At 63.4% G+C, this 21,732-nt stretch overlaps 1 protein-coding gene and 1 long non-coding RNA gene across 2 annotated transcripts; one reads left to right on the forward strand and one right to left on the reverse strand.

Annotated features, from left to right (window-relative positions):
• The first annotated feature begins 4,728 nt into the window (after positions 1-4,728).
• LOC108508201 lies at positions 4,729-7,172 on the forward strand. The gene is made up of 2 exons (XR_001878337.1): positions 4,729-5,023; positions 5,605-7,172. It is a non-coding gene; the product is annotated as an uncharacterized LOC108508201 (long non-coding RNA).
• Positions 7,173-7,217: 45 nt separating this feature from the next.
• Positions 7,218-14,596, reverse strand: CSPG5 (chondroitin sulfate proteoglycan 5). Its single transcript, XM_017836826.1, has 5 exons — positions 14,520-14,596; positions 11,688-12,933; positions 10,662-10,850; positions 9,316-9,388; positions 7,218-7,670 (listed from the first exon to the last, which is right to left on the reverse strand). Exons 1-5 carry the CDS (start codon positions 14,581-14,583, stop codon positions 7,509-7,511), a joined length of 1,734 nt encoding a protein of 577 aa, XP_017692315.1. The 5' UTR covers positions 14,584-14,596; the 3' UTR covers positions 7,218-7,508.
• Between the last annotated feature and the right edge of the window lie 7,136 nt (positions 14,597-21,732).

The following is a 21,732-nucleotide window of genomic DNA, read 5'->3' on the forward strand; positions in this document are numbered from 1 at the left end:
CCTTCTCCTTCTCCTTCTCCTTCTCCTTCTCCTTCTCCTTCTCCTTCTCCTTCTCCTTCTCCTTCTCCTTCTCCTTCACTGATTGCCTGGAGCCAGACCTCCAGGCTGGAGTTATCCTCACCTCAGGCTATTCCCTGTCCTGGAATATTTCATGGAAGACTGGAACAGAAAAGTAAAAGATAAATAGAGTAAACTGACAGAAACAGCAATGATGTTTATTCTTTTCCATTTCAAATATTTTTGCCTGTCTGTGTTCATGTAAATAAATTTATCCCCAGTGTAAGGAACAAGTATGAAATGCAGGAGAAAATGATTGAGAATTGCCACTGTCAGCCCCCAGAGCGAGGACAGAGCTCACAGAGCTGCTCTGCAGAGGCTGGCAGAGGGGTGGAGGAGCCAGGCTGGCATTTCTGCTGGAAGAAAAGCAGGATCACTGAGCACGAGGCCGGAGGGGCCCGGAGAGGTCGTTCAGAAAAATCCGCCCTGCTCAACCTTTGCTGGCAGATGTTTGTCCAACCTGCCCCGAGGAACCCTCGGGGATGGGGCTCCACAACCTCTCCTGGCACTGCTCTGCAGCACCTCGGGGTTCCCAGCCCATGCCCTTGTCTCAGCCAGGCCTCCCTCCTGGGTTCACCCCGGGGTTTTGTGCTGGTTGGCCCTGGCTGTGGGGGATAATCTCCTGCCTTCGGAAAGTGGGCAGAGAAACAAAACAGTTCGGATTCAGTTCTCAGCTCACCTTTGAAATTCACTTTCCCACTGAAGCAAAATGCCGCTGGCTCTCCACGAGGGATCTCCAGGCCTTTTCCAGCAGAGGCTGAAGAGTACCTGGGAAATGTGCTGAAACCAGCAGGGATCTGGCAGCAAAGTCAGCTCAGCAGGGAGCCAGTGAGGTCCTGAGGGTGGCTGGGAGCAAAGTGGGCTCAGAGCAGGCAAGGAGAGCACTGTCCCCTCTCCCAGATCCAGGTTTGGCTCCCTAACTCCAGGAATCTCTGCCAGACCCTCTGTGCCAGCATCTCCTCCTCACCCTCTTCAGCCTCTCCTCCTCCTCATTTTTCCCCATCCTGCTGTTCCTCTCGCTCCTCTGACCATTCCTGCAGCAGCACTTCCTCCTCCTTTTCCCAGCTCCTGCTCACAGAGCTCTCCCACAGCTCCTCTTTCCCTGCCCTCTCCCATTCCCACGCACAACATTCCGCAGCCTGAGGACAACACAGACAACTTCAGGGGTCCCCTTCTCCCCCCCACGTCTGGATTCCAGGCCTGGACCACCGTGCAGAGCTGGAGTTCTGAACCTACAGAAGAATCTCCACATTTAACCCTGACATAACATAACATAACATAACCCTGACCTAGCCCAAATCCTTTCTGAAATCTCCTCTTTTCCAATGCCTGCACAAAACCCCTCCGAGTCTGACTGGCCTGGTGCTCACCCCCAGTCTGCCATGGCAGCCACTGTTGTCTCACTGCTGCTCTGGGGCCTCCACCCACCACATCGGCCCGTCTGCCGTCTCCTCCCTCCCTGTGCAGTTCTCAGCTCTAAACAAGGACCACATTTTCACGCTGCGTTTTTGTAGCTCCCAGGAAAAGGTGACTGAGCCTCCCGGGAGCTCCTGCAGGATGGCTCTGGGTTCCTTTAACAACCACAAATTGCACACATAGGTTAAATCATGGAGTCCTGCAGTGGGTTGGGTGGGAAAGGGCCTCGAGGACCACCCAGTTCCACCCCCTGCCATGGGCAGGGATACTTTCTGCTAGACCAGATTGTTCCAACCTGGCCTGGGACACTTCCAGGGGTGGGACAGCCCACATCCACAGGGCTTTTAAGTCCCTCCAGGGATGGGGACTCCACCCCTGCCCTGGGCAGCTGTGCCAGGGTTGGATAACCATCTCCATGGAGAAATTTTCCCCAATACCCAACCTGACCCTCCCCTGGCACAGCTTGAGGCCATTTCCTCTTGTCCTGTCTCGTGTTACCTGGGAGAAGAATTTGATCCCAACCTGGCTCCACCCTCCTGTCAAGGAAGTTGCAGAGTCTTTCAGAGATTGTTCCTTTGTCTCCTTTGGTCCCAAGGTCTCCACACTTCCCACTGCTGGCTTTCCTGGATCTCTCCTCTTTCTCCTTGGTCCCCTGAACCTTCTCCCATGGGTTCCATCTTTCCTTCCATGACATGCCCCAAACTGGGCCTGCTCCTATAAACCCTTATCCATCCATCCCTTGTGCTACCCAACAGGCCTGGAGTGGCTTTAACTGGTTTCCACCTAGCAGGTCTCAGGAGGCTTTAACTGGTGTTCTGAGTCCCACAGGATGAAGCTGGGAGTGCTGGGGGCAGTCTGAGTGCACTGTTCAAATTGTCATTATTGCAGCTGCTGCTCTCGGTGGCAGCACAGCACCTTATTTATTGTGCTGGGCATCTGCTTGCAGTTGGCATCTTTAAGGGCTGGGGTTTTTTTAAAGGCTGGTTTTAAAACAAACCAGTGAACCCCTTGAATGCCTCCTTTGCCAGCTGCCTTCCTCCTTCCCTGGGCTCGGACCAATGCTCCCTTCTCGTTCTCCTCCTGCCGATGGAGCCTTTTCTTCTTCCTCTTAATGGCTCCTGCCTATTTCCATCTCAATTTGGCCCTTCTGATGTCTCCCCACATGCTTACGCTCCCCTTGGAACTGTCCTTAGTAATTTGACCCAGTTCCCACTTTCCAGAGCCCTTTTTTCCCGAGCCCGAGGTCAGTGAGGCGCTCGCTCCGCAGCCCAGCTGGTTCCTGCCGTGTTTCCTACTGGGATGGCCCCGTGTGTGCTGTTTGCAGCCTTCCTTTGAAGCCCTGCCAGTTTCCTTAACTCCTTTCACTTTTAAACGTGCCTCCCATGAGATCCCACTTCTCCAAGTGTCCCGGCGTCCCTTGTCTTTGTTCTTCCCTTTTCTTCCTCATCCCTCTGCGAGGGGCGTGAACTCGCTCGCTCCACGCTCAGTCTCAGGCAATTTTTCTCCTGCCTTTACGTTCCAAACCGGTGGCTGGTGGCTGGTTGCCATCGCTGCCAGTGCCCCACTGCCTTCCTCTCCCAGCAGAACCGGTTCCCCAGTGCTGTGCTGGCCAGAGACACCCAGGAGCTGTTGTGGTTGAGGCCATCCCAGCGCATGCCCAGCTCGTCGTTCCCACACTGGGCATTTTGCAGTTTATGAAGATTAAGAGGATTTTGCATTTCTCCTCCCTTCAAATCCAACACAGAGTCAGTTCAATACTGGAATCACTCCCAGTTCCAGCCAGACTGAAAGTAATGGAGTAATTGGTATTTCCCATCACTGAATGCTGAGATCCTGGTGCTTTCTGGCTACACAAATACCAGTGAAGGGCTCCTACAGGCCAGGAGGCAGCTCAGTGATGGTGGGAACACCTAGATGTCACCAGAGATGCTCCCACCATGACCTACAGGACACATCTCCTCCCAAACCTGCCTTTGGGTCACTGGGAACATCCCAGAGCTCCCCATGTAACGCTCCCGTGCTGAGGGTGGGCAGAGCAGCTCCCAGGGATGGTCCAAAAGGGTTTGGGAATGGCCCCTCCTTTCCCTGTGGGCTGGAGGCTGGAGGTGGGACAGCACAGGTGGGATTCATCCACCACGGTTAGATGTGAGTGACTGGAGATGTCTGGGCTGCAGCCACAGGCAGAGGGAGCCCGACTGTGGAGGACACGGGACAGGAGAACCAACCGAGGGGAAAGGAGACAGCCAGACCCATCTTCCAAATGCTCCTCAAAGGAAAGGGTGTGGGACCAAAGGACAGGGTGTCAGGGTGTCTAGAAGGGCACAAGGGACAGACATGGCACTGCCAGCTCAGGGAGGGATGGACAAACCTGGGATCCCCCAGGAGCAGCGTCCTGCACCGAGGGCACCAAGCACAGGCTGACAGGGACCATGGCACTGCTGCTCCCAGCCCTTCTCCCCTCCTTCCTGGCTGGGGAACTGGACTCCTGGATGTTGAGTCAGGACTCAGCCGATGAATTGGGATGGTTGGTCAGTGATCTGGACTCTCAGCTGGTGCACTGAGACTCTCGGGTGGTGAATCAGGACTCGGCTGTGAATTGAGACTCGGTCAATCAGGACTCGGCTGTGAATCAGGACTCAGTTGTGAATCAGGACTCGGTTGGTGAATTGGGACTCGGTTGTGAATCAGGACTCAGTTGGTGAATTGGGACTCGGTTGTGAATCAGGACTCGGTTGTGAATTAGGACTCGGTTGTGAATCAGGACTCAGTTGGTGAATCAGGACTCAGTTGGTGAATCAGGACTCAGTTGGTGAATTAGGACTCGGCTGTGAATCAGGACTCGGTGAATTAGGACTTGGTTGTGAATCAGGACTCGGTTGTGAATCAGGACTCAGTTGTGAATCGGGACTCAGCTGATGAATCCTGACTCCAGCTATTTTGTTCTGGACAGCCGGAGCTCATCAAGGGAAGAAAGGCTCCTTGTCTGGGGTCGTGGCTCTGGTCCTGTTGTGTGTCTGCAAGAGAAAAGAGGACGACAGGGCGAGGAGGGCCGATGCCAACTCCCTTCCCGCGTCCCATGCCAGCCCTTTGGGCCACAATGGGCCCGGCCCCCCCTCCAGCAAACCAACCAAGCATTGAAATTTAATGGCAGAGCCGGGCCCGGCCAGCCCGGCGTGATCGGGCCTGTGATTAGAGCCCATGTGCTGCTTTGCTGGCTGGGAGGCAAATTCCTCCCCAGGGCCCGTGGAGTCGGCTCCGGTGCCCGGCACAGCACACAGTGCCTGCTCCTCACCGTGCCCCGCTCTCCCTGCTGATGGGGAGCCCTGTCCCTGGGGGGATCCCTCCAAACCACGCTCCTCCCTGCGTCTGGGAAAGCCAGAGTGGGATGAGAGCCCACGGGCTGGGAACGGGCCGTCACCTCCGGGGGACACTGAGGCACGGCGAGGGACACTGACCCCACAGCCACGTGGGCTCCAGGGCTCGTGACTCCCGGGGTGACACAGGGAAGGAGGCTGTGCCTTCCCATGGGAATCAGGAGCACTCAGGGCAGGTGAGTGGGGTCTGATGGAGTGGGAACAGCTGGGGGGAATTGTGGGGGTGGCAGAGGGGGGGGCAGGGGGACAAATCCCCCCCGTGCTCCTAACACGGGAGCACCCCTAGACCTGCTTAAATCCCTGTGCCCCAGTTTTGTCCTGAATCCCAGTGAGTCCCTGCAGCCCGTGGGATGAGTGGCTGCAGCTGAGGATGGCTCTGGTCCCTGGGATTCCTCCACTGGTCATCCCAAAATGAGGGGCTGCTCCAAGGAGTCCCCCCCCGGCTCTGCAGAGGGGCTGCTCCCACCACTGCCCGCCCTGGCTGTGCGTGGGCTCCTCAAAAGGGGCAAAACCGGGTGCCAGGGGAAGGTGGGCACCACTCCAAGGTGGGCACCTCTGTGTGGGGCCAGGAGAGGTCTGGGATGGAGGGGCTGTGCTGGGAAGGAGGGGCTGTGCTGGGAAGGAGGGGCTGTGCCGTGTCACCCTCACCTCCAAGGTGTCACCCTCACCTCCCAGGTGACACCGTCCGTGATGGAGGGGCTGCACTGTGCCAGTCTCACCTCCCAGGTGACACCATCCATGATGGATCTCTCTCCAGGCAGCGTCCAGGTGGACCCACAGGCACCATGAGGAAGAATCCCAACAAGGAGCAGACGGTTTCCAGGTCCCACCATCCAGCCGTGTGTTCCGTGGTTGTACTCGTTCCCTGGCTGCCCCATCCCGCCTCTCCCTGCACCCCACCCTGCCAGCCCCTCCAAGGGCAGCTGGAGGTGAGGGGTGCCCTCCCCTTCTGTCCTCTTCCCTGCATCCCCTCAGGTGTTCCTCACCCACAACCCCACCTCATTCCCGGATTCCCGATCCCCTCCAACACCCCCATCCTTACACATCCATAACCACTGCTTCTCCCCTCGCTCCTCGTGCACAGCACAGGTCCTCTCCCTGCTGTCACAGTGAGGCTCATCCCTCCCCAGCTCCCTTTCCCTCCCTCCCAGTCCCACGGGAAGCTCGTGCCCAGCCTCTGCCCATGCCAGGATATCCCACCTTTCCAGGCGTTTCCTTGGACATCAGCATCTCCCCTCTGCTCAGCTGAGCTCCTGCTCCACCAGCACATCGCTCTGCCCCACCCCACCCTCTTTTACTGCTGTGTCCATCCCTCCCGGAGCTGTATCCATGGTTTTACCTGTCCCACAGCTCCGTGCTGGGAGAGGAATGGCACAGACCAGGCCCCGACGGTGCCGGTGAGCCGCTCTCTCCGCTTCCCGTCACTCCCGGGATCGACTGCCGGCTCCCACCACTGCTCCTCATTTTTTAATCTCCCCGAGTGAGCCGAGAATTAATTATTTAGCAGCTCACAGGACACATCGGGAACACCCAATCCACGGGGAGCTGCGGCTTTGGCTCCCACCTGCCCCGGGAGAGGGCTGGGAGAGCACCGGGAGAGCTGTGGCTGCATCCCTGCTGTGCCACACACTTAATATTGCCCGGGGATTCATGGCTTCGTGTGCTCTCCCCCGAGGAACCAGGAGTGTTGGCTCGTGGCTGAATCCCTCTCCAGAAGAAATCAGTTCCTGTGGGAAGCAACACGGAGCCACGGCCAGAGGGGAGGGGGGGGGAGTGCTGGGGTTCCCTAGGGAGAGATCCCTGCCCCATGCCCAGTGCCAGGGGATGGTGATGGGACCAGCCCAACCACAGTGGTGCCAGTTCTTCTCCGAGGGGATGGAAACAGGGAGCTGGGGGGTGACAACCCTGGGGGGTCTCATCCAAAGTCCCACTGACATCCTGGGCAGCTCTTGGGGCAGGAGTGGCTGGGAGTTGTCACCCCGTGTGCACCCACGTGGCTGGGGGGACCCACAGTGGGGACAGGGGTGGGGATGGGGATGGAGCAGGCCCTGGAGCAGCCCAGACACCTCCACCAAACACCCCGGGGTGTCCCATCTGCTGCAGAGCGGGTCTGGGATGGCAGCAGGATGTGCTGCACTCCTGGCCTGGCAGAGCTGGGGAGGTGTCTGGAGAGGGTGAGGAGGGGGGACCAGGCACCCACCACCCCCGGGTGACGCTCAGAGGGGACCCTGTGGAAGCAGGGACCGATTCCCACCGTGTCCATGCCAGGAGATCGCAGGCACCGGCAAGAGCCTTAACTTTAAAAAAAAAAATGGTTTATTTATTATTTCAAGATCTTCCTTTTTTTTTGTTTGTTTTTCCCTTTTTTTGTCATTTTTACCTGTATTTCAAAAAAAGTGGGGCAAAAGTACAAAAAAAGTCAGTTGCGGGGACGGCAAAGGTTTAGAAATCACAGCGCGGAACGAACCCAAGCGAGAAACACGGAGCACGGACCAAACACCCCCACGACACGGCCGAATTAGTACCGGGATTTTTGTTTTCCTCTGTACAAAACACACCAAAGCATGCCACGGGAAAAGAGACAGCGGGAGGACAGGGCTGGGGGGGCAGGGGGGAGCCTGGCTCCCCTCCCCTCCCTCCTCCTCCTCCTCCTCCTCGCCCTCACGTCAGGTTGTTCTGGAGGCAGTTGAGCTCCCCCCCGTCCTGCTCCCCTTTGCCGCCGTCGTGCTTGGGCGACGTCGAGTTGTGGATGTTAAAGGGCTCCTCGTCCTTCAGGCAGGATTTCAGCGAGTCCTGCAGCTTGTGGGGAGTGCTGGGATCGTCCTGCGGGAGAGACGGGGGTCAGGGGGTGGTGGGGACGGGGGTGACCCACAGCAGGGACTGGGTGAGGGCACCGATGTCCCACCGACCCCAACGCGGGCGCTGCCCTTGCAGGGAGACACTGGGGGGGACAAATGTCCCCCCACCCAGAGGACACCTCGGCACGGGGGACCCGGTGGGCGAGAGGGTCCGACCCACCTGTGGTGACACGTGGCTGTGCCCCGGCACGGCTCCCCCACCCTGGGATGCTCCAGCTCCCAAAAACCACTCACCAACGGCCCCAAAGGCTGTGCCAGCCATAGGAGCTCGTGCCAGCAATGGGAGCCTGTGCCAGCCATGAAAACCATCCCACCCAGCCATCCCAGCCTCCATCCCCACCCAGTTCCTCGTCCCATTCCCAGCCCAGCTCATCTCATGGACAATTAGCAACTCCCGGCCTGGCAGGAGGCCAGAGGGGCTGGATTTATTGCGGATCCTCAGGGTACAGCTGGTCCCGCCGTGCCGCTGGCAAAGCCGGGGACACTCTTCCCCATGCCCCCCCAGGAGCATCTTCCCCTCCCCGGGGCTGGGCTGTGCCCCGAGTTTGTCCCACATCCATGGGGGAGCGGCCCCTCAGCACCAGGGCTGAGCTCCGGCCGTGCCCGGGGGGTCCCGGTGGCACCGCTGGCACTGGTGGGGCAGGATGAGCCCTGGCATGGGGGGCTGCCAGGGCAGGATGGGCGTGGTGGTTACGGTGTTCCTGGTGCCACACGGAGAGTGACGGATGGACAGGGACACCGAGGGTGGTGTCACACGAGGACGGGAACCTCCAGCTCCTGGGCAGCGACGTCCGGCCAGTTGGGGCTGGTGCCATCAGCTCCCCATGGGATGGGCACCACCGTGGGGTCCCAAAAACCCCTTTCCCAGGGGTGTTTCCCCTTCTGATCCCTCTGCATCCTCAGTGTGCTACACCATGTGCCAAACCCTCCACATCTCGGAGGGACGAGGGACGAGTCAGACCCCGGTGAGACGCCGGGAGCGGCACTGGATCCATCCCAAGGTTCATCCTCTCAGCAGTGGGAGCCGGCCCCGGGAGCCTCCTGTCAGGGCAGCTACGGCTGCTAAAGGCGTCGGAAGATGGGAACACCGTGGATAGGGAATGGCTTAGAGGGACCTACGCTCCTCCTCCGGCTCCACAAAGCCCTTCGCTTCTCTCTGTTCCGAGTCGAAAGACAGGAGGTTGGACGGGCGTCCCGGGGGATGCTGGCAGCTGCACCCCGACCACAGCAGCAGCATCCCGGAGCGTGTCACCCTCCAGCATCACCCGCTGCCACCGGAGCCATCCGCTGCTCCTGCCGGCGATGCCACAGCCGGGGAGCATCCGCTGCCAGAGCCACGACAGCCCGGCTTGCCCGCCCTGGAAATTCCAGCCCTGCCACCCGCACACGGGGCCAAAGCCATCGGGAACTCTGGAGGGTGGTCACTGGGGACCCGACAGCAAGGGGACAGAGCAGTGGCCTTGGCAGGATGGGGACAGGGGGGCAGTGCTGGGATCGGGGAGGGGGGACGGGCAAGACGTTACCGGGCAGAGGGTGGAGGGTGGGGTGGGAAGCAGGACGGGAAGAGGGACGGGAAGCGGGACAGGGGCTGGTGCCACGCAGCTCCTTACGTTTGGGTGGGAGCCCTCGGCGATGGTGGACAGGGAGAAGTTGTCGTTGTGCAGCTCGGACGGGGTGCGGTATCTGCGGGGGGACAGGAGGGCACGGGCTGAGAGTGGGGACCCCCCAGCACCCCCCGCACCCCTGGGGCGACCCCGGTGTTGGGAGGGTAACTGGTCCCAGTGCTGGAGGTCTGGGGGGCAAATGTCCCCAGGGATGGAGGTTTGGAACTAAATACCCCCAGATCTGGGGGCTTTAGGGGGCTAAATGTCTCCATCGGTGTGAATTTAGGAGCCAAATGTCCCCACAGATGGAGATCTGGGGGCTAAATGCCCCAAAACAAGGGGGTCTGTGGAGGCCAAATGCATCCAGATGTAAGGTTTGGGGGCTAAATGTCCCCAGGGATGGAGGTTTGGGGCTAAAAGTCCCCAGTTCTGGGGGCTATCCATAGGGATCCTGGATGGATCTCCATCTCCCAGGGATGGAGACTTGGGACTAAATGAGCTCAGTGTGACATGTTGGGGGGCTCAGAGCCCCCGTCCCCAGGGTTTTGGAGTGACCCCTGCTCTGGGCAGGGAGCGGGAAGGGCAGCCCGGGGCAGCGGGAGCCGCCGCTCCCAGGGCCGGAGAGGGAGACCCAAGGGCTGGCACGGAGCTTCCCTGCTAATTACACTTGGCACTCCCAAACACTAATTAACAGCTCATTAGGGACCGGGCTGGGAGGGCTCCCTCCTCCTTGTTCCAGGAGCTGGGCAGCAGTGGCCGCGGCGGGGGGGTGACCCCAACCATTCCCTGTCCCCCCCAGCCGCGTCCCAGCCGGGCCATTTCCCGGCGAGCCCAGCCGGTGTCCCCAGCTCCCAGGGCAGCAGATTAACTGGTGCCAGTCAGGAGCAGCTTTAAAGGATTAACCGTGGAGCAGGAGCCACATCCCTGGCCCCGCCGCGCTCCCGCCTCCGGGAGCTTTCCCACCCACACGTCACCGTGTCCCCACCGGCACTGGGGGTCCCGGTGACACCAAAGGATGGGACCACATCCCGCCGGGAGCTGACCACCCCCCCGCCGCGGCTGTCGGGGCGTTTGGGGACAGTTTGGGGGGTGCCAGCACTGTCCCCACAGGGACAGAGCATCACACCCAACCCTGGGGCTACTGCCGGGAGCCGAGCCCACCCCCCGCCGCGGCTGTTTGGGGACAGTCTGGGGACATTTCGAGGGGAGCCAGCGCTGTCCCCGCAGGGACGGGATCGCACCCAGCCCCGTTGCGATGCCGGGAGCTGAGCCCGGCCCCGCCGCGGCTGTTTGGGGACACCTTGGGGGCAGCGCGGGGGGCGGCAGCGCCGTCCCCTCCCCGCGCCACTCACTTGGTCTTGCGCAGTTTGCTGTTCTCCGTCTTGAGCAGGTAGAGCTTCTTGGCGAAGAACACGGTGAGCATGAAGAGCAGCAGCACCACGAGCGCGGCCGAGCCCACGGCCACGCACATCACCTGGAAGTCGGTGACGATGGACTCGCAGCGCGTGCCCTTGTGCCACGTGTAGTCCTGCGTGTTGCACCTGCCGGGGCACGCCGTCAGGGACCCCCGCCCCAAAACGTGTCCCCCCCAGCCCACAGAGCGTCCTCGGGGGATGTGGCGTCTGCAATCGGGGGGATTACGGGTGTCTGGGAGGGAGGAGATTAATGTGTCCCCGAGGGGGACCTTGGAGCTGAGGGGTGGGTGGGCTAAATGTCCCCAGGGATGGAGATTTGGGGGCTAAATGTCCCCAGGGATGGAGGTTCGACACCACAACACTGGGGCTGAGTGAGATGGGGACACTGGTCGGGGTCCCCCACTGATGCTGGTCCCCCTCGCCGGGGGCTCCCAGCGTCGGGAGCAGCGGGAGCAGGGCTGGGGGGACCCCCGCGGGGCCGGGCTCGGTGCCAGGCGCGGGGCGCGTCCCGATCCGTGCGGCACAGCCGGCACCGGCCTCCCCGGCGCATCTGCCGGGGCCGATTAGCGCGGCCGCCCCGGAGCCGCGGCTGCACAGCCCTGACCTAATTCCTGCCCAGCCGCCGCTCGGGGGGCAGGGAAACCCCTGCGCGTCCCGGCGGGATCGGGATGCGGGGCCGGAGGGACCTGGGTGAGGGGCAGAGGGTGGAGAGCCTGGGAAGGGGGTACAGGGGGATGGAGAGGTCAGGGATGGGGTGCATGGAGGATGGAGATACTGGGGATGGAGTAAACAAGGGATGGAAAGACTGGGAATGAGATGCACAGGGATGGAGAACCCAGGGACGGGTTACATGGGGATGGGAAGACAGAACGGGGTACAGGGGATGGAGAGCCTAGGGATGGGGTGCCCAGGGGTGGCGAGCCCCCACATGTCCCCCAGCCCCCCCAGGGCCCCCGTCCTTACCGGCAGAAGGCCCCGTGGCTCTCCACCAGGTAGCACTGGCCGCCGTTGTGGCAGTAGCTGGGCACGAGGTCGCAGAGGGAGCGGCAGGAGCTGTTGTGCCGCACGTACCCGCTCCGGCACTCGGAGCCGTTGTCGGGCTGGCCCCGCTCCCCGGGCCGCGGCCAGGCCGTGGGGCTGCTCCCGGCCACGCCCGACGGCAGCGGGGCCGCGTCCCGGCGCCCGGTGGGCCGGGGGTCCCGCGGGGCCGGCGCGGCGCCGGGCACGGCCGAGGCGGGCGGCCGGTAGCCGTTCTCATCCTCCAGCTCCCTGTCTTCCTCCTCCTCCTCTTCCTCCTCGTCCTCCAGCTCGTCCTCGTCGTCCCCGTCGGCGTAGAAGGAGGTGGTGGGGTAGAAATCGGCGTCGTCGAAGGGCGTGAAGCCGTCGTAGAGCTCGTGGAGGGCCCAGGGCGTGGCCGCCCCGTCGGGCTCCCGCCGCCGCGCAGACCCGGCCGCCTCCCGGCCGGCCCCGGGGAAGGCCCCCAGTCCGTCGCCCCCCTCGAACAGGTCGTAGTAGTCGACGTCGATGATGTCGGAGCCCGCCCGGCCGGGCGGCGGCTTGGCCGGGCCCGTGGCCGCCGTGATGGGCTCCTGCAGCCACGTCAGGTCCGTCCAGCCGCGAGCCCCCTGCGCCGGGGCCGGGCTGGACGGGGCCGCCCAGAGCTCCGGGGGACCCCCCGAGTCCCCCGCGGCGGCGGGCACGGGGCTGGGCTCGCCCAGCACGGGGCTCTGGGGTGCGGCCGAGCCCCCGGCCGCCGGCAGCAGCTCAGATTCGGCCGAGTCGGTGGCGAGCTGGGGGCCGGGGGGGCTGGGCGGGGCGGCCGGGAGCCCCCCGACGCCCCCCGGGCTGGGCAGGGAGGCCGCCGTGGGCCGCTCGCCGCTCCCCGGCTCCTCGGGGCTGCCCAGGGCCACGGGCACCGTCCCCCCAGCCCCGGGCCAGGTCACGGCCCCGGGGGGCACGGCGCTGGCATCGCCCTCCCCGGAGCACCCCGGGCACCCCTCCGGCGTCGCCGACGGGTCCGTGGTGGCCGTGCCCCGCCCGGGGGGCTCTAGCTGGGGTCCTGCCGCCGCCCCCTCGGGGCTGGTGCTGTTGCTGGGTCCCCCCGGGGGGTCTCCGCTCGCCAGGTCCCATTTCGGGGGGCTGCTCTCCAGTGAGCCCTCCCAGGCTCTCCCCTCAGCATCGCTGGTGTTTTGGGGGGGCCGCTCAGATGCTGGAGGGGGACAAGGAGAGAAAGGCGTGTCAGAGGTGACCCCACACCTCTGGGAGGATGTGGCAACCTGGGGGGGGTCCCGACAGGCCCTCACCTGCTTGACCTTGCACACACCAGCACCCCAACAAGCTATTTGGGGGGTGTTGCACCCTGAATCCTTGAGCCTCTCCCGGGGACCAAAGGGATGAACCCCTCAGAAACCCCCAGCTCTGATGGTGCCCATGCACCCAGTCACCCCCACAACTCTGTGGCTCCCCCACAACAGAGACACCCCCCCCAACACGGCCCCTCCCAAACCAAGATGCCCCTGGCCCAGCCCCCTCAGCTGCCCTGCAAGGGGGTCCAGCCCTCCTCTGGTTCCTTTAAATGCACCCCATACACACAGGGAGGTTCAGCTCCCTGGAATGGGATCCAGACCCCCCCTCGCCCAGCAGATCCAGCCCCCTCTGCGAGGGGATCCAGCCCCCTGCAGTGGAATCCAGCCCCTTCCAAGGGGATCAGCCCCTCTGGTTCCTGTATATGCATCTCACATACAAAACAGGATTCAGCCCTTCCCACAACGGGATCCAGCCCCTACAAGGGGATCCAGCCCCCTGCAACAGGATCCAGCCCCCTTCCAAGGGGATCCAGCCCTCTCTGGTTCCTGCATAAACATCCCATATGCACAACGGGATCCAGCCCCCTGCAAGGGGAGCCAGCCCCCTTTCAAGGGGATCCAACCCCCTTCCAAGGGGATCCAGCCCCCTTCCAAGGGGATCCAACCCCCATCCAAGGGGATCCAGCCCCCTTCCAAGGGGATCCAGCCCCCTTCCAAGGGGATCCAGCCCTCCTCCGGTTCTTTCGAGTGCACTCCATATGCACAACGAGATCCAGCCGCTGCAACAGGACCCAGCTCCCTGCAAGGGTATCCAGCCCCCTTCCAAGGGTATCCAGCCCCTCCCGCAATGGAATCCAGCTCCCTTTCAAGGGGATCCAACCCTCTCTGGTTCCTGCAAGTGTGCCCCATAATCCCAAGAGGATCCAGCCCCTGCAAGAGAATCTTGTCCCTCCTGCAAGGGGCTCCAGCCCTTCCCTGCCTCCTGCAGATGCTCCCCCTACACACGCGGGGATCCAGCCCCTGCCGCAGGGGATCCGGCCCCCGGCGAGGGGATTCCGGCCGCCCTGCAAGGGGGGATCCAGCCCCACGCCAGGGATCCGGCCCCACGCAAAGGATCCAGACCCCACCGCAAGGCATCCGGCCCCCGGCAAGCGGATCCCGCCCGCCCTGCAAGGGGATCCAGCCCTTCCCCGTCTCCTGCAGATTCCACCACGCATAAAGGGGATCCGGCCCCGGCAACAGGATCAACACCACCCCCCCCGCAACGGGATCCAACCGCCCCCCCGGGGATCCACCTCCCCCCGGGGATGCAGCCCCCGGCAATGGGATCCAGCCCCGGGCTGGGGATCCCCCCCCGCCCCGCAGCCCCCGCCCGGCCCGCAGCATCCTCCCCGCTCCCCACCCGGGGGATCCCCCCGCGCCGGGAGCCGCCCCCCCGTCCCCATCCCGCGTCCCCCCCGTGCCCGCTCCCCGCGGTCCCGGAACGCACCGAGGGCGCCGATCACGAGCAGCAGGGCCAGGGCGCGGGGGGCGCGGGGGGCGCGGGGGGCCATGGCGGCATGGAGGGACCCCGGCTGGGCCAGGGGCCGGCACCGGCAGCGGCTCCGCCCGCCCCGCTCCGAGCGAGCCGCGCCGAGCCGAGCGGAGCCGCGCCGAGCCGAGCCGGGGGGCCGGGCCGGGCGGCGGGGGCGGGACCGGGGACGCGGCAGCGGCACCGGGAACGGGCACGGGCACCGCACCCCCCCCCGGCACCCCCGGCATCGGCATCCTCGGGGGGGACATCGGGGGACCCATCCCGGCAGCAGCATCCCCGGGGGGCACATCCCTGTACCCCCCGGCATCGGGGGAGACCATCCTGGCACCCCCCAGCATCGGCATCGCAGGAGGGGGACGCCGAGGGGCACATTCTGCCTCTCCCCCGCATCGGCATCCCTGGGGGAAGAACCGGGGGGCACATCCCAGCTCCCCCCCAGCACCGGCGTTCCCTGTGGGGGGATACCGGGGAACCCCTCCCGGCACCCCCCAGGGTCGGCATCCCCCGTGACCCCACCCACCCCCAAAATGCTGCTCTGTGGGGCGACGTCCCTGCACCGGGACCCCCCTGCACCCCCCAGCATCGGCATCCCCGGGGGGAGGCACCGGGGGGCACATCTTGGCACCGGCATCTCCGGGGGGCACCAGAGCACCCCCCAGGACCCTCCAGCACCACGGGACACCTCCCGGAATCCCCCGGCACCGGCACCCCCCTCTGACCCCCCCAGACTGCTCCTGCACGGGGCGGGGACACATCCCTGCACCAGCTCCAGGGTCCCCTCCCAGCATCCTCAACTAGTGGGGGGGACCCCCATTGCACCCCCGAGCCCCCCACTCCTGCACAGCCCTGGGGGCAAAGCCACTGCCCGGGGGCACCGCGGGGCTCTGGCCCGGAGTGGGGGCTGTGACCACTCACACCCCCCAGCAGAGACCCCAGTGTCGGGTCAGACCCTCCCTGACCCCCGTGTGGGCTCCCCACAGCCACGGGGCCACCTCCCGGTGCCAGAGTGGTCCAGGTGCCACCAGGGCCTCTGTCATCTGTGACCCATCCGTGGGGGGCTGGGGGTGAGGGCAGGGGTACAGGCAGGGGATGAGGGCAGGGGTACAGGCAGGGGATGAGGGCAGGGGTACAGGCAGGGGATGAGGGCAGGGGGCTGCTCCCACCAGTGGCTCAGCCGGGATGTGTGTGCAGGAGAGCGGCGGCTCCTCAGCTGTCCCAGCACCCCGGGCTCCATGGATACCCCATCCCCCAGGGATACCCCATCCCCCAGGGATACCCCGTCCCCATGGACACCTCATCCCCCACGGCCGAGCTCCCGGCTGGCTGAGGCTTCCCAAGGTCACCGTGTGTCCTTGGATACCTCCACCTGCAGCACAGGAATGTGCCCGTCATGGCTGCTCCCCCATCCTGCATCCCACGTCAGGCATTCCACATCCTGCATCAGGCATCCTGCACCGAGCATCCCAAATCCTGCATTGGATGTCCCACATCCCACACTGGACATCCCACATCAGGCATTCCACATTCTGCATCCTGCACTGGGCATCCCACAACCTGCATCCTACAACCTGCATCCTGCATCCCAAATCATGCATCCCACGTCCCACATCAGGCAGTCCATAACTCGTGTCAAGTACCCCACATCCCGTATTCCACATCAGGCATTCCACATCCCAAATCCTGCATCCCACATCAGCCATCCCACACCCACATCCCAAATCCCCCATCCCACATCAGCCATCCCACACCCACATCCCAAATCCCCCATCCTGCATCAGCCATCCCACACCCACATCCCAAATCCTGCATCCTGCATCAGCCATCCCACACCCACATCCCAAATCCTGCATCCTGCATCAGCCATCCCACACCCACATCCCAAATCCCACCCCAGTGAGGGATGCTCGGGCAGGGCCGGTGACCGGGGGGGGCAGCGGGTGCTCCCTGGGGATCCCATTTCGGTGCCCCCCGTGTGGGTCCCACATCAGCTGGGCCGTGACCCCCCCTGGTCCCTCCCTGGTCCCCCCCCCCTTGCTCCAAGGGGCCCCTGTGTGTGCAGGGCTTGGGGCCTGGGCTGGGGGGGCCGCCAGGGATGGGGGTCCCCTCTCCCCCCCCAGTTCCTGGCCGGGCTCCGTGAGCCGGGAACAAGCCCCGCTCTGTCCTTCTCAAAGGGGGATTGAAGGGGCTGCACCTGCTTAGTATTCCCCAGGCTTCCGCCCCTGGATGCGTTTCCAAGGGGACGGGCCGAGGGGCCGCCAGGATGGAGGGGGGACACGGCTGGGACGGCCAGGAAAGGGTTGGGAAGAGGCATCGGGGTCCCACGGGATGGGGGGTCCCTGGGCCAGGTCCCCACCGTGGCAGCAGGAGGCAGAGGGAAGGGGGGTGGGATCCGGGATGGGGATGGGATGGAGGTGAGTGGGATCTGGGATGGGGATGGGATGGAGGTGAGTGGGATCCTGGAAGGGGATGGGATGGAGGTGAGTGGGATCCTGGAAGGGGATGGGATGGAGCCCGGGCAGGGCAGCAGCCCATGGAAACTTCCAGCACCTGCAGTAAGTCCTGGGGGCAGGAAGCTGGGGGGGCTGTCAGGGACCCCTGGGCCCACCGGGGCCGAGCCTGGAGCTGCCCGGGATCCCCCCCTGGACACCTCCATGGCCGGAGGCTCCCCCAGCCCCGGGACCGCCCGTGCCGTGTCCTGAGCACCGGCTCCTCCTCTCCGTGGGGCCCATGTCCCACCCCAGCCCTGGGACAACCCATCCAGGGGCACCTCCCATCCCAAGGGACCCCTCCCACGCTCCCCAGTGTCCCCTCAGGTACCGACCCCCCGAGGCTCCAGTGTCACCCCGGGGTGCTGAGCCGTGGGAGGAGGGACCTTGTGCTGGATCCCACGGGATCCCCGGGGGAAAAGGGGGTGTTGGCATCCCCCACCCCACTGGAGGCTGCTCCCCTCAGTCCCAGGGGATGGTGCCCTCCACAGCCCCCCTTCCATGGGAAGAGCCCCCACCTCCTGCACAGGCTCCATTCCCATCCCTGTGCCGGCAGCTGCGGATCAGGGACCCCCGGACATCCATCCGGGTGGGCAAGGGGGGACCAAGGGTCTGGCCCCCCTCGGTGGGCAGAGCTCACAGGGAGGGTGGGGGTGCTGTGCCCTGGGCAGGGAGCGGTTCTGGAGCCTCCCCATCCGTGTCAGTGCCCAAATCCAGGAGCAGCCGAGCCCAGCGTGGGGGCAGAGCCACATCCCACCACATTCCTACAAACCTGCCTTGGATTTGGCTTCGGCAGCAGCGGAGGGTTGGCTGAGGGGCAGCAGGGACTGACAGGCAGGCAGGCAGACAGGCAGACAGTGATGGCTCTTTGGCCTCCAGGGAGAAATCCGGCACCAACTCCCTCTGCTCTGGAAGAACCGGCGGCTGCTGCCGAGTCCGTGTTTTCCTGGGAGAGTTACTCAAAATATGAAAGGTAAATTAAAAGATCTGGAATTGCAGCCAGCGCTTGGGGCATTTCCAGAGCAAATCGGTGTGAGCTCTGTCTGTCCATCCTGTGAGCTGGGGAGGGATCTCATCCCAAATCCCTTCCCTGCCCTGTTCAGCGACGGGAGCGGAGCTTGCTCATGGATCCCCCTACTGTGGGGTCCCCAAAAACCCACGGGAGGGGCTTTACTTCCCCATTCCTGCCTCATGCCAGCGCCAGGCTTTGGCTGCCCATGCCATGGAGAGCCCTCAGCTCAGTCCCACATCCCGGCTCATCCAGCTGGCAGGTCCTGGAGCCTCCCAGAGGCCATGGAAGGGCCCCACACCAGCACCCTCCTCCTCCCATCCTGCACCCACAGTGGCACCGCCGGGAGCAGGTGCCAGGCTGGGCTGTGGCCCTGGACCCCACGGGGATGGACGGACAGACAGAGGCTGAGGGGAGGCACAGGTGGGCTCTGATTCCCACCTTCCCAGTTCCTGCCCATCAGCTGAGCTCTGGGAATCACCTCATCCCACCCCCAGTGATGATCCCCACGGACATCACCCCTGGATAATGGGGGGGCGATGGCAGGGGCAGGATGAGCCTGAGCCCAGGGCCGAGCCCAGTTCAGCCAGGAGGGGTTTTAGGGCTGGCCCCGCCCGGGCTGGCTCCGAGGTGACGAGCCCTGATGTGACACCGAGCGCTGGAGGAGCCGCAGCCGCGAGACTCGGCACCGACCTTCAGCCTCCCCCTGCTCAGGCCGAGAACATCCCACCCCTTCCTGCAGGGAGCAAATTCCCCCCCCACGGATCCGTCACACGCCGAGCTGCTCCCGACACCCGGCTGAGCAGAAAACTGCCGAATTCCAAGTCCTCCGAGCAGGAGCCGCGTTTCGGATGGCACGAGCAGCTCGGGGGAGGACGCTGGAGGCACAAAGACCCGGATCCACAGGCTCTGCATGCCCCGTGCTGCTGGAGCCGGGATCTGCCCCAAAAACCCTCCTGACCTGCCCAGGGAGTGGTGCCTTTGGCTCTGCAGAGGCAGAGCCGGCTCGGGGAGGGGGCAGAGTCCCGGTGTCCGAGGGGTCCCTGGCTGTGCCCCAGCTCCTGCTCTCCCACACACGGCCATTCCCGAGCCACGGAGCCCTGTGGCTGCACAGGGAAAAGGTGGGAGAGGTTTAATAATCACCTGTCACAGCTCTGAGCTGCAAAGAGCGAGGAAAACCCTGAGGAAAGCGGGACCGAGAGGCTCCGGGGAGAAGAGACGGCGGGAGCTGCATCCCAAGGGTGCCCCAGGAATGAAGCACTGCATCCCAAGGGTGTCCCAAGAAGGAAACACTGCATCCCAAGGGTGGAGCACTGTGTCCCAAGAAGGAAGCACTGCATCCCAAGGGTGGAGCACTGTGTCCCCAGGAATGAAGCACTGCATCCCAAGGGTGTCCCAAGAAGGAAGCACTGCATCCCAAGGGTGTCCCAAGAAGGAAGCACTGCATCCCAAGGGTGGAGCACTGTGTCCCAAGAAGGAAGCACTGCATCCCAAGGATGGAGCACTGTGTCCCCAGGACCAACAACTGCATCCTGAGGGCACAGTACTGTGTCCCAAGGACAGAGCACTGCATCCAAGGACACAGCACAGCACCTGCCAGCTGCATCCAACACCTTTTGTGTCTGTGAACGTGCCCAGCCTGCACAGGGGTGACAAATAAAACTGTCACAGACCGGGATAAGTCACCCTGAGCACCAACACCATTCCCACACCTTCCTCCTTCCTGGCTGGAGAATCTGGTTTAGTACTTGTGATTTTGCCAAGAGGGCACTAAAGGCCCTTCAGAGAAGCTTTTTATCTTTGGGGCTTTGTTTTCATTACTGCTGGAAATCCGGGTGAATCAAAGCAGCTGTTTCACAGTCAGGACAAGGAGTGAAGACACCACGTTATCCCACTGAAATGAAGGAAAAAGGCTCGGGAAGAGCAGAGGAGCTGAGCCCTGGCGTGCCCGGAGCAGGGAACACCCCCCTCATCCCTCCCACCATGGGTCAGGGGTGCTCAGTCACCACCAAGGCTCCGGCTCTGGGATATCTGGAGGAGGGAACCCAAAACTGGAGCAGCAGAACCAGACCTGCAGGTCACCCAAATCCATCCGAGCATCCTCCGAGGGCTGCGCCGGCTCCGGATCAGTGGGACCACAACGTCCTGGTCCCCAGTGCTGGGAGGGAGCCGTGGAACGGATCCTGCAGGGGTCTGGTGGCTCTCCCAGCAGCACACGGACGGGTGCTGAGCGAGGAGCTGCCCCTCAGGTCCCACTGGGCTGATCCTGCCCCAGGGAAGTGGCAGCTCCAGATCTTTGCCGGCCGGATCAGCCACATGGAGCTGGATGGGCAACGTCAGTCCTGGCACGTGGGGACCACCAGTCACATCCCAGTGCTGGACTCCTGGGAGCACGCCTGGAAAGCTGCTGGCTTTGATGGACACCAGGTTGTTTTTATCCCACTGCAACTTGGAAGGACAGAAAATGAGGGATTTGGGGGAAAAAAATCCCCAACAATCACCCGTTGGTTTCCCGTTGCAGCCTCCAGGAGACATTCCGAGGGCTCCCAGGGCTGCTGGAAGGGGTCCCTGTGCCCTGACCCCGGCAGCGTCCCGGGGTGCCAGTGAAAGGGGAAATTCCCAGCCGGGCAGCACAGGCGGCCGGGCAGGAGCTGGAGCAGACAAAGAGCACTGCAGACAAAGAGACTGTTCCTGGAGGGAGCCGGGAAGGGCCGGGAAGGGTCTGGAAGGGACAGTCCCGGCACGGCCCAGCCCTTGGCAGGTCACCCAGAGCCACCCTGTCACCTCTTGTCTGGGGCACGTCTCTTCCTACGGGATTTGGGGGATTATCCAGGGGATGGGCGCCGGGGTCAGCCTCGTACTCGGTCCTGTAAAACCTCCCAAGGGAGAAAAGGAGCTTCCAGCCTTCCAAATCCTTTGGAATGTTCTCGTGAGACAGGCACAGGGAGGAAAGGACAGCGCTGGGGGACAACGTGCCCGCACCCACTGGGACACTCCCTACCCTCTGTGTGACCCAAGGGGCATTTGTGGCTTTAAATCGGCCAGAAAAGCACAACCCCCAGCTTTTTGGGCCCCCCGGGACAGCAGAGGTCTGGTGAGTTTTTGGGATGTGGGAAGCAGAGGTGCCAGTGCTGGCTCCCATTCCTGCTGGTTCCCGTTCCCACCCCACTGCCTCATCCCTGCAGAGCTGAGGAAAGAAACCCCCAGGGACCATTCCCCCTATCCAGCAGTGTCTGATCACTGGGATGAAGATGCAAACCCTGCCCAGCTGTGTCTGTTAGTGGGAGGGACAGGGAATTTTCCGGAGCAGGCAGAAGGGCTCATCCCAGGCAGGTAATTCCCTTTATCCTGATGACACCTTGGATTCAAATGACCCCCCTGCAGTTCTGGAGCACACACTGAGCCCCTTTAGAGCCCTGTCCTAAACCCGCCTTCAAGTCGATGTATCCATTCCAAAAAGCTGTGAACAGGAAGGAATTCACTCCCCAACCCACTCTGAGATCCAGCAGCAATCCCAGCTCTCATCCCATTCCCAGCCCAACTGTGGGGACCCCAACACCCACAGCAGGGTCAGAATTCCCAGAATGGTTTGAGTGGGAAGGGACCTTAAAGCTCACCCAGTCCCACCCCTGCCATGGGCAGGGACACCTTCCACCAGCCCAGGTTGCTCCAA

This window comes from Lepidothrix coronata, unplaced genomic scaffold (assembly GCF_001604755.1).
Source record: "Lepidothrix coronata isolate B3197 unplaced genomic scaffold, Lepidothrix_coronata-1.0 Scaffold285, whole genome shotgun sequence".
Taxonomy (NCBI): Eukaryota; Metazoa; Chordata; class Aves; order Passeriformes; family Pipridae; genus Lepidothrix; species Lepidothrix coronata.

Excerpts from the sequence above, each read along its gene's own strand:
- CSPG5 (XM_017836826.1), bottom strand. The coding sequence starts at position 14,583 with ATGGCCCCCCGCGCCCCCCGCGCCCCCCGCGCCCTGGCCCTGCTGCTC. Across the intron at positions 10,851-11,687 it reads AGCCACGGGGCCTTCTGCCG|GTGCAACACGCAGGACTACA; the intron begins GTAAGGACGGGG and ends GTGCCCCGGCAG. Across the intron at positions 9,389-10,661 it reads AGCAAACTGCGCAAGACCAA|ATACCGCACCCCGTCCGAGC; the intron begins GTGAGTGGCGCG and ends GTCCCCCCGCAG.